Consider the following 12298-nt stretch of genomic DNA (forward strand, 5'->3'; position numbering starts at 1 on the left):
GGGGGAGAAAATGAGGTGGAAGAGCTCATGAGATGAGATGAGAACAGAGAGATCGGTTACCATCACAGGCAAAATGGACTCAACATGGGGAAAATTAATTTAATTTATTGCTAATTAAACATAGATTAGGATGGTGAGAACCACCACCCCTCAGCCCCCTTTTCCCAGGCTCAGTGTCACCCCTTCATTTCCAGCCTGTCTCCCTCCCTGTCCTGGAGCAGCCAGGGGGCTGTGGAGCTGTGGAGTGGGGGCTGGGGTCAGTCCCTACATCTCCTCTCTGCCCTCTTTCCCCCCCCCCCCCCCCCCCGCAAGCTGCTCCCACCCAGCCTGGGTCCCGCCAGCCGTAGCTCCATCAGGAGAGCCTGCTGTGCCTTGGGCGCTCCCGGGGCTCCACCACAGAGCATCTCCTCCCCACCTTCTCCTCTCACCTCGGTGTCTGCAGGGCTGCTTCACACACTTTCTTCCTCACTCTGCCTGTGTGGCAATTTTTTTTCCCTTTCTTAAACCAGCTGGAACCTCTCACAGGTGCCCTGCCGGCGCCCGGGCACCTGCACTATTGCCGTACAGGATGGATGCCGTAAGCTATGGATGGGCAAAATAATGCTGCAATTCCTCGTCTTCAAATGTTCATAAGACCTGAGACTATATGACTTTTCAAGAAAAATCTAAGCCTACCCAACATCAGCCATCAGTTTATCAGCTGAAAGTTAGCTGCCTGTGCCAGGTTACGTGCAGCTTTGCTATGTGTACCATGGAGGGAAGGCTCCTTCACAGGTTGACACGAGTGTTGAATTGAGTCAGAAATAGGACACCTGGGGTTTTTTGAGATGCCTAAGTTATAGTTGACTGGAATGACATGGGTCCTAGCCTGGTATCTTATGATGAACATTTGGAATCAAAGATTGCTCCTGACATTTTGCTGTAAAATTTACTCTCTAGTGTGCAGTGTTGTATGAAGCAGATGTAGCCCTTTCTCTTCACTTTCTGAAGGCAGGCAGAGTAAGTAACTCGAGGGTGAACTGAGTTTTTGCTGTGTGTTACATGTGCAGTCTTGTTTCAGGTGTGCTGAATGCATTGGTGTTGCCTGTGTGTGTTCACAGGCGCGTGTGCTACTGGAAGAGCCGTCGCCTGGCTGTAGCACTGCTAGGTGACTTTGCCAGTGCATCACCTGATTTGGGACGCTCAGCACAAGCGGTGCCATCCGACCCGAGCAAGCAGATGTGTTGTGCACCCTGATGTTGTTCTGGGACGAGATTAATTTCAGCACGCTCATATTAATCCATTATATGTCTCTTTCCAGCACAAATGGACCCCCGAGGCCTATCTCCCAGACAAATTAAAAGTGACAGTGATGATGACGACCTGCCAAATGTGACCTTAGATAGCGTTAATGAAACTGGATCTACAGCGCTCTCCATAGCCAGAGCAGTACAAGAGTAAGTATCACATTCCCAGAGCAAGATGAGTGTTGCCGAGGCATCCCCGGGCCGATGGAGGCACTGGCCCTCGGCAATACTGCAGGGGTGTCCCCCCAGCTGCGGGCTGGCACACTTGCCAGCATCTCTTCTGTGTAGCTTTGTTCCCTTTAGGAAGAGATGGCTGTATCTCTTGTCTCTCTCTGATTCTCTTTTCCTGTCCCTCTCTCCGCCCTCATTATTAGTTAAAGTTTCAAATTGAAGTTGTTTCTTCCCCTTTATTTACTTGCAAAACTTGCAGTGTTTTTATATCTTCTCCAAAGGGAGACCAGGTTAGAATTTCACTCAAAAAACTTGAATTTTTTTCTTGACTGAAAGCAGCATCAACAGGTTCATTTTAGTTGCTGATAAATAGGAACTACCTACATTTCTCCTGAAGGACAGTGTCATTGAAAGTAGTGAGGGGCTTTAAACAGTTTTTCCATTGCTGTTATTTTCCTGGGTGCTTTCACTCACTGGATGGACAAATAAGTTCTTATTTTAATGTCTGTCTGCTTGTTTGAAAAAAAAGAAAGTTTATCATGAACATTAGCAATTCTGTAGATGCATGAGCTTGCTCAGTCACTGTAGCAGCTGGAAGGGAACCAACTGTGAGGTAAATAAGTATTAATATCCCCATTTTATAGGTGAGGAAAATGAGGTTATGCGTAAAGGTCACCCTGTAGGTCTGAAGCAGAGCTGGAAATAGAACTAGAGCCTCCAGGCACTGAAGCCTGTGCTAGACCCGCAAAACACATTACTTTATCTGAGAGGTTCAAAACATGGGCATTCTGGGTATTATTGAATAAGAAGGGATGTAATAAAGGCCATTAGACGTTGTTGTATAGTTTATTGTTGATGCATTTTAAACGTCTTAACACGGTATCTAAAAGTACTTACGTTTTGCTTTGTTTTCCTGGCCAAAAGCATTGATGTTTCTAAGCTGTGTTTGAGGAGGAACTCTTTTTTATTTTTATTTTGCATTTTCACCAGACACCTGCTAATTCATCTAGTCAAGCACAGCAACTGTCATCCTCAAATTTCAATTCCCTTAAGCAGAGAGGGAGGTTTGTATGAGCAAGCAAGGCGTTGGCTGTCACTGTATTTGGTGTGCTCCAGTTCCGGTGGTGATAAAGGAAGGGAAGGTTTCTTCACCAGTAGCACTGTTGCTTGATAGACTGCTAGTTACAACACCAGGTCCTGAAATGCTAAGTATTTTTTTCTCAGTTTATGGGACACTTAATAACCCAGAAAAATAAAACAAGCTGTCATGTTTTTGTACTAAATGGCTCTGTCTAATAAATGAAAAGAGGAAGCATGGGGTATTAGCAAATACTTCTAAATATATGACTGGCAGGCAGATACTGTTCTCTGTGATTGATACTGCTTGAACACTTAAAGAATTGATCAAACCATGAAAAGCTTTTATAGCTTTTCCACAATGCATTCCACAGCTTGTGAAGGTAAATATGTTTAATATTACTTGGCTGGCTCTGGAGCTTAAGAATTAAATTAAGAAATTTAATAATATAACATCAACTCATCCTTGTTAAAGGTTTTATTTAAACAGTAATCTGTTAGTTTATTTCAAAAGCCCCATTAGGAAAATCTGATTTGACTGTGATCTGCAGTTTGTCTTATTTACTTCATTCTCAGTCGCAGACACCACACGTACAGCTGCTGATCTGAAAAGAGACATTGGCACATTATACTATCTTCACTCAGCCCATTTCTTTCTTGTTCTATAATAAAGTACCATACAGGCATGCTCTATTCTGAATTTAGGCATCTAACGTGCCTTAATATTGGATGTTTAGCAAAGCAGTCCACTGAAAATAAAAGCTCAAATTCTACGTACCCTTGTTGCAGAGAAGAAAGTGCCTTTGAAGCCTTCCAAAGGGAGATCCTGTGTGCTCAATTTCAGCATCTAAACTTAGCAGACAGAAATTTTCCTCTGAAGATGTGGAAAGGCACCTACTGTTCTGGTGAATAACTGGGGAGCATAGGGGCATGCATAGAAAGACTGCTTCAGCAGTAAAGCGTAGGTCTAAGCTAAGTGCCTAAGTGAGGTAGGCTGGACCTCAGAGTCTAGAAAACTGTCCCACAGAATGTGTTCTTTCTTAAGTGAGCTTGTAAGCTCTTTCTTGTGAATAGTTATACAGTTAACAACAAAAAATAACTTCTTGCATATGCTGGCTGGGAAGTACAGCATGGCACCTCCAAAGGGATGGCAACATCCTTTCCTTCCGTACTGGATTGCCGTTGTGCAGTTTTGCCTTTGTTAAACAAAATACTGAGCCCAGTTTGTAGATGCTGGTGGCAGGTGCAAGACAACAGTTGACCTTTTCCTGGTTGGTTTTCGGACATGTTTGAAGTGATCCTGCATAAGGATTATAAGTGTGTGTGTGTGTATATATATGTGTGTGTGTGTGTGTGTGTATGTATTTGCCTCTTGCTACCTAGTCTCCAAGAACAGAAAGGGATTTCAAATACCCTGTGTGGGGTATTTGCTTTGGGTCGGTCCTGTGCAGCCCCTCACACTACGTGTAGGGCTGTGGGGGCTATGGGGAGTTGCCTTGGTGAAGCCTCTGACTTTCTCTGTGTGCTGTCTGTGGGGTTCAGGATTTGTCTTGCCTAGTTAGACATCTACAACGTAGATATCTGCATCTGAGCTAGTTATCTCGCCTCCCTGTATATGGGCTAGATAGCAGTTGGCATGTCCAGGTGGTAATTCTTTTGACCTATTCTAGCTGTCTAATTTAGGGATAGAGGCAGACTCAAGTCCATGAGCACCCATTCCTCTCCATAGACTGCAGGTGGTGTAGACAGCTGCCTGGGACACACGTGTCAGCACTGCAGATCTCTGATGTGAGGTAAGGGTACGGCAATCCACGGCACCTGACTGGGGGACTCGGCATGCCAGAACGTGGGAGTGACAGGACAATACTGAATGCTCCAGCATCTTCCTTTGGTTATGTATCTGCCAGGTGGGGTTAGCAAAGCCGAGGTTTTAAACACAAGCTGAAGGAAATCAACAAGTCAGTGTTTGGGGAGGAACTGTTATTTTAATAAAGCCATTTTTAAGCTTCTTGTCTTAGAAATTACCTTCTGTGGTTCACAGGGCAGTTTGGAATGCCTACATGAAAGCTTTGCTTTTCGTGTCCTCTAAAACTCCAAGCAGCCCGTGTTGTTGCTTTGTGTCAGGTCCACTCTAGCCTTACAAGAAAAGAATTCTTAGCAGTAAAAATTGTGACAATCAGACATTAAGAGCCACATGTTTGGCATTAGTTTTTATTTACGCCAACAGAATGTCATTTGCCTGCATATTTGTAAAATAACCAAGTATGACTATTTTTTCTCAGGGAAATTGCCTTCTTGCTGCTAGCGTTATATTGGCTGAGCTTCCAGACTTCTCAGTAGTTCTTTTGGAATGACTTCCTAGTCGTCCTTCACTTCAGCAAACCCAATCAATAATGTAAAGTTACAGATAAACGAAGTCATTAATTCAAGCAGGGTACTTTGCTGAAATTTCTTCATTTGACAGTGCTGCTTTATGGCAGTTGCTATGCCTTACCATTATATAGACTATGAGTAATTTATTAATCTGAGATAATATGCTCTGGCTGATAATAAATATTGCAGCAATATGTAGATTTCAGTGGGCTTTGCATTGTAAGCAGCATTTCATCCTTTTGTAGCATGTTTTACAAACTCATTCTGACATGTAGCTCTCTAACAAAGAGCAGATTTGCCTCTATATGTCTGACACCACTGATGGTTATTACACCGCAAGAATAACATCATATATTTTGGGTCAGAACTCAGATACGCTCTAGAAATCTTTATGAAGCCAAGGGAAGAGAAGGCACTAGTCAAGCCCTAGAAGACCAGTAAAACTTTTTAAGGGCCTCTCTCAAAGGCAACATGTTGCTCCCTCAGCCTGGCAGCCCTTCCATCCCTAGGCAGCCCCGATGCATTGGAGCTCAGGAGCCATCTCCATGTATATAGTGATGCAAACCCTGAACAGGGCATTCATCTTCTTTCCCTGCACACTTGCACAGTAAAATTTGTTATTTTCCAGCATGCAGCCCTCTTTCCCTGGACACACACAACATGAGATCTCTTAGTTGCAGAGGCTGAGGGCAGAAGCGGGACAGGCAGAGGGTGATTTTTAGCATGAACTTTTCATCAGTTTATCAGTAAAAATCCAAAGATCCAGGAATTCCTCCTTCTTCATCTAGACTTTTTTCTCCTTATGGGTTGTAGGCAGAGGGAACCCCTTTGACAAAACGATTTTTTCTTTCAAATAATGTCAAGGAAAAGCTGGACTGTGCATATAAATGGATGATGCTTATGGTAGCTTTGGTTTTCTGGCATAATGGAGGGACATAAAATTCAGAGAGGAAATCCTGAATACTTGTAGTTATAGCACCAGTTAATTCTTAGAAATGTGATTTGTCATTTGGATGTGACCATGGTGACCTTTAGCATGAACTCTTCTTTGCACTGAGCTGGGTGCTGCTGAGTGCTTGTATGAAAATGAGATTAGGGGCTTTGACTCTACCCAGTTCTCTTTGGTTATGTGATTGATACTTTGATGCTAATGAGATCATTTTACTTTATTTTTAAATCCTGCTGGCTTTTATTATTGCAATACAGTGGAAGATAGTTTTGGGTGCTGCACTAGCGAAAAAATCCACAGCTGACAGACAGCAGAGCCACAGTATCAATGTATTCTCTTAAATTGGAGTGTATTTTTCAAGCCTGAACTTCTCTCCTTAGATCTTATTTTTTCTCCCTCCTCTTCTTCAATGTAAATCAACTTATGTGGTTGATTTTTATCCCTTTTGAGGTTTATAACTGTGTTCCCATCAGCCATTCACTTTCCACACTGGTTTTGTCCATCTTCCTACTTCAGTTGCAATCGTTACTTCCGTTGTGCTATTCATTACAGGGAACTTTCACCTCAGGTTTTTCTTCTACTTGCAGACAAAATACATTGTCCTGAGTCTCCAAGAAACATAAACGAGGGTGTTTTGGCAGTACTTACGTGAACTTTGCTTCTTTCTCCACTGGCACATGCACCCTCCATGAACAAATGCTCATTTTAAAACTGGCACACAAATGGATGGTGACTTTACAAATGAAGAACTGAGTAGTGCTGGTCCAGAATTTCTCAATAAAGCATTTTTTTCACTGGAGAATGCTAATTGATCTAAAGCAAAATTGTGGGAATACATCGGTATCAATTTTACTTTTCTCATAAAGATTTCCCATGTCTGGGATGTGTTTTTCCATTGCAGTAAGGCTTTAGAGCACCATTTCTCATGAAGTCCAACAAGGGCAAGTGCAATGTCCTGCACCTGGGTCTTGGCAATCTCAAGCAAAATACAGGCTGGGCGGAGAATGGATTGAAAGCATCCCTGAGGAGAAGGACTTAGAGGTGTTGGTGGGCTGGAAGCTCGACATGACCCATCAATATGTGCTTGCAGCCCAGAAAGCCAACCATGTCCTGGGCTGCATCAAAAGAAGTATGACCAGCAGATTGAGGGAGGTGATTCTCCCCCTCTACTCAGCTTTCATGAGACCCCATCTGGAGTACTGTATTCAGCTCTAGGGCCCCCAACATAAGGACATGGACTTGTTGGAGCAAGTCCAGAGGAGAGACATGGAGATGATCAGAGGGCTGGAGCACCTCTCCTGTGAGAAAAAGCTGAGAGTATTGGGGTTGTTTAGCCTGGAGAAGCAAAGCCTACAGGGAGACCTTGTAGCAGCCTTCCAGTACCTCAAGGGGGCCTACAAGAAAGGTGGAGAGGGACTTTTTACAAGGGCACGTAGGGATAGGACAAGTGGGAATAGCTTAAAACTGAAAGAGGGTAAATGTAGATTAGACATCAGGAAGAAATTCTTTCCTGTGCGGGTGGTGAGACACTGGCACAGGCTGCCCAGAGAAGCTGTGGCTGCCCCATCCCTGGCAATGCTCAAGGCCAGGCTGGATGGGGCTTTGAGCAACCTGGTCTGGTGGAAGGTGTCCCTGCCCGTGGCAGGGGGCTTGGAATGAAATGGTCTTGGAGGTCCCTTCCAACCCAAACCATTCTATGATTCTAAGATGGCACAGTTGCTGCCACGCTCCAGGGGGGAAATTGGACCCCACACTCATAAACAGAACTGCCCGTGGGCCTCCCACCTCCCCACAGGCTGTTATATGGTGGGGCTTCTCCTCAGCCTCCTCCAGAGTTACTCTACAAACTGGACTGACTTACTAAACATGAATAGAGAGGTGTGTATGCTGATACTTAAGTGAAATACACTGGTGACATAGAGCCCTGTAAGGCAGGCAGTCATCTGTATTATGATTGATGCTCCCACTGTGTCATTATTTCAGGGATGTTTCTGTTCTAGTTGTGTTTTATTTTTTTGTTGGCAGTCTCAGATAGAAATCCTGCAGCAGAAAAGAAAAGGTTTCTGCAGTGAGAAGTGTTGCTAGGTCAGAAGTCGGCTAATGACCCAAGGGCGGTACTGAACTGGCAGAGGTGTACTGTGTCTCAGCTAGCTTCGGGAACCTCTGGGCAGTACTGGACTTCCCAGTTTAGACATATCCTTGCAGCAAGGTTCCTGTCTCACAATGTAATTTATCCAAAAGTTAGGCTCATATATTTTGGATTTCCTCCATACGGAGATGCACATACTCCTAGGTCTGAGCATCAGTTGTAATCATCTGCTTTTTGGAGGTGTCTGCCTTCCCCAGTCGTTACAAAGAAGCCAGGACAGATGGCTTAGGGAGAGTGGTTAAACTTAACATTGCTGAAGGTTATATATGAGGAATCCCCCTGTACGTGACTTTCTAAGGCCATGCTGGAATTCTGTGACTCAAGAAGAAATAGAACCAGTACATCTAAACTTTGGGCCTGTGCAGCTAGTAGAGGTGTGATTTGTCCTACCTACATGTAGTTCAGTTACCTTGCTGAAGAAGTGCTGACTTCTTCTACAATGTATTTATATATTGCTTTACAAACTTTCTTCTAGTAGAATTTGAATTCTCTGAGTTCTCTTGTTTATGTATAAAAATGAATGTGCCTAAAGCTGTGCTAAGGACTTCTACTGCTAGAGCTTGAAAGCCATGTATACTTTTGGGAATTGGTCTTTAGGCACTAACTGTGAGCCTTTGGTTTCAACAATCCAAATGGACCTATATTACTCTAAAAAGGTCCTTTTTCTTTTTCCTTCTTTTTTCTTTTTGCATATGTGAGATTTTACAAAAAAAAAAAAAAAAAAAAGTGTAATAACTTGACAGTTGGGCAGTAAAATCAAAGGGTGCCATTCTGTGCATGCACATTGATTCTAGGTTTTTTGGTGTGGAAATTTGCCAGTATATATCCCAGAGTCTTTTGCCAGGATAACAGATTTCCCATCAGCCAGCAATCATTAGGAACAAGGGCCAGGTGGATGGCAACTGTAAATCAAAAGCAGCTTCTATAAAGAAATTGACATCACTGCCTGCTTTGAAAGGGTGGTATTGCTTAAATGGCAGTGTATTAGGAGATAGGGGTAGAGTCAAATTGTTCCCTGAAGAAAGGTAATTTGAAAATAAAAGTGCTTTTAGCTTGGCCTACACAAAATTACGTTTTCCTATCATCTCCCCTGTAACAGTAGAGTTACCATGACTATTGAGTAGATGAATTGAGAGCAAGGACCCATTGCCATTAGGATGTCTCTTCTCTTCAATCACTTTGAAGTGCTAGGCATTGCTTTTCAATACATATTTTACCATTGCTAGGAGTAATTTTCCTTTTAAGAGAAATATTTAAATTAAGTGCATAATAAGCTGGAAGAAGCAAGGAATCCTGGTTCTGTTGAAGTCCAGAGGAGTTTTACCATTAACTTCACTGGGTCTAATGAGTAACCCTGAAACTGTAACAAGTCTGGATGCTGAAAAGAAAAAATAACTCAACACTTAGGCTATTTTGTGGACCAATATGGTGCAGCAAGACAGGTATTTGTAACGTGTGGATTCACAGATACCTTTCTGTATGTCTTTTTCATTACCTCTATCTATCACAAGCAAACTTTCAAAGATGTTTCCCAGCTTCAGTTCGGTGTCCATAGTGAATTGTCTCATATAACTGTCTTCCCAAAAATAGATTGTTTGTTAATTAAGTTAAATTTAGTCTTAAGAAAGTGCCAGTCATTTCAAGGTAGTTATCAAACTTTGCCATTATTGGAATTTTACATTACTAAACATGTTTACACAAATGTGCTTTGGAATAAAGTGCCTCAAAACAATAGTGTATGATTATAATTCACATAGCAGTTTTTATCTTTGTAGTGCTTTGCAAACATTAACTAATTAAATTGTACAAGTCCCCAGTATGTTCAAATATTATAATTATCTGCAGGTTAGTGACTTGCTCAAGGCCTTGCAGGAAAGCAGAGAATGTGCTGGGATCAGGAACGTCTCCCTTCTAGTCCCATGCTTAATCCACTACAATGTGTTGCTCCAGAGCGAAGCTTGAGTCATTAGTGGTTAGATATGTGAAATGCATTTTATTGATAGGAAGGCAGGCATTGTGTAATTGCTTGAAAAGCATGACACCGAAGAATGAATTATAAATAACATTATGCATTACTGCTACCCAGTTAGCAGTTTGTACACCTATTTGGCATCTGTTTCCCCAGTGATTCGTTATTCAGGTTTTTTCTGGTTTTTTTCTTCCTAAATGAGCACAGAAAGCAGAGGCAGAGTTGTGAGCATTAAGAAATTCAGAGCTGTAGCAAATACTCATCAGTACAGATTAGATAGCAGAACATTGCCAGAAAAAGCCACAATAAAACTACCTCAGTGAACTGCTACCTTGACTTCTGATAAGAAAAAGAAAGAGCATTGTCCTCTGCTGTCACTTGAGCCAAAATTACTTCTTTTTTCATTATCTAGATCAGATAACTTTTTATCTTTCCTTTTCCATAAGGCAGTTCCTGTGATTTTGTGACAGACAAACATGCAGCACAATTAAATCTTAATAGCAGTGCTTATACTGATTTATGGAAAAATGTTCTTGAGTGTTTAGATCAATACATGCAAAAAACACCAAAAAAAAAAGTTATGTAGGTCACAGGTATGTAAACCGCATGCAAAGAAGAACACAATGAAGAGGGGAACACTGTTTAGCAAGGCATGATCGAGTGAGCAAGTGAATACAGGAATCTTAAAGAGAAAACATATTTTCTGCCGTTTTCCGTTTTCCTGCACAACGGGAAAAGATTGTGCTAGGTTTTCCACTTTATTAGTTCAGGCCTCTTTCACTAACAGTGACTCTGCTGCAACCTCATTTCTCACAGCTAGTTCTTTTTAGGCTGGAGATAAAGAGGAATGAAAGGAAGTTCGTGGATGATGGATATGTAAGAGTTTTTTGTGCTGAGCCCATGTGCCAAGGAGGTGTCACTCTCCATGCGTATGTGACTGAGGGCATGAGTGTTACTCTTTTGGACACATCGAGAAAAGGATAATTGGAGCTGAAAGCCACCACATGTATGAAGTTACTCTATCCAAAATGAAAGGAATTCAAGGCTGAAACAAGGAGTAAAGCAACACGATGGCTCACATAATAATATCTAATCCTGAGGTGTGTCAGAAGTAATGATAGCCACAGGTTTCAGAGTCAAGCCAAGCACCTTCATTGTTATAGCCATGACGATGATGTGTCAAGAACGAAGTTTTGGCTTCGTTTCTATTTATTTACCCTTCTGGGATATACTAAGTTGCCACAGAATACAGTGGGGCAAGGAAATAAAAAAACCTGAGGCAGGAAGAAAGTAAGGAAGAGATCAGGGTGGATCAGAGGAGGCGGCAGTAGCCAAACCACTCTTGCCTAGCATGTGTCATTAAGCTCAGGCAGTGTGGAGCAAGCTGGCAGGTACTGAGGTCAGAGGTTCCCTAAAAAACGCTCATCCTAAATCCTGTCAACAGTATGTGCTCTTAGTGGAAACCTCCAGTGTTGCAAACAGAGCCTGAAAAATTAAGTAACTTGGAAGTGACCAGAAGCTTCCAGCAGGCATGAAAAGAAATACTTGGATTTCTGAATTCATTAAAAGTCAGCGGGAGCCTGTCTTGTCAAAACACCTCCCCCAATTATTTTTATTAAAAATACAATATTTAGCATAGGGATGGGATACTGTGTGATAAAGCAGGGACACAAAATGCTGTCAGACAGACAAGTTGCTTCACAGAGAACTCACCATGGTGTTTATTTTAAGAACTGATAGCCATTGCTATTTCTGTGATCAGTTGCTTATCAGGGCCACAGAGTCAAACCATTCATAAATAAGTTCAGAGGAGGAACTGGAATAATGACTGAAATCTTAGTCATAAAAGTTTCAAAAGCAGAGTAGCAGGATAATGTATAATAAATCATTTGCTGAAAACTCTTTACTCAGCTGAACAGCTTGATTCCCTTTGCACTCAATATTTCCACTTCCAAACTACTTGCTGTCTGTATCACCACATCGTTTCTGAGATTCTTTGCCATTACTAATGCATAGTCAAATTAAAATGTGTTTTTCCTTTTGCTTCAGAGGACCTACCAAGTACATGCCGTTCCGTAACAGGTACATCCTTGTCAATATACTGCATAGCATAGAGGTACCGCTATGCTTACAACACACGTGAAATACTGCAGGTACCCAGAGTGCAGATGAACCATTACAGCACGGGCACTTTGAGACAAGGTGCAGATTGCCTGCTTTGGGGGAGGTCTGGCAGAGCCATTCTGAGGTTATGAAATAGGTGATTGGCTCCAGCAGTGTTTCAGAGCACCTACACAAGGCATCAACGCTCCCACAGTACAGTC

At 42.4% G+C, this 12298-nt stretch overlaps 1 protein-coding gene across 8 annotated transcripts in view; it reads left to right on the plus strand.

The window, feature by feature from the left end:
* KLF12 (KLF transcription factor 12) overlaps nt 1-12298 on the plus strand; it is a 246896-nt gene that overhangs the window by 170665 nt on the left and 63933 nt on the right. For all 8 annotated transcript variants that reach the window (XM_055803101.1, XM_055803102.1, XM_055803103.1 and 5 more), the window contains one exon: nt 1301-1436. In XM_055803101.1, coding sequence (XP_055659076.1) covers nt 1301-1436 — 136 coding nt within the window. The remainder of the gene's footprint in view (nt 1-1300; nt 1437-12298) is intronic.

This window comes from Falco peregrinus, chromosome 4 (genome assembly GCF_023634155.1).
Source record: "Falco peregrinus isolate bFalPer1 chromosome 4, bFalPer1.pri, whole genome shotgun sequence".
In the NCBI taxonomy this organism is placed as follows: Eukaryota; Metazoa; Chordata; class Aves; order Falconiformes; family Falconidae; genus Falco; species Falco peregrinus.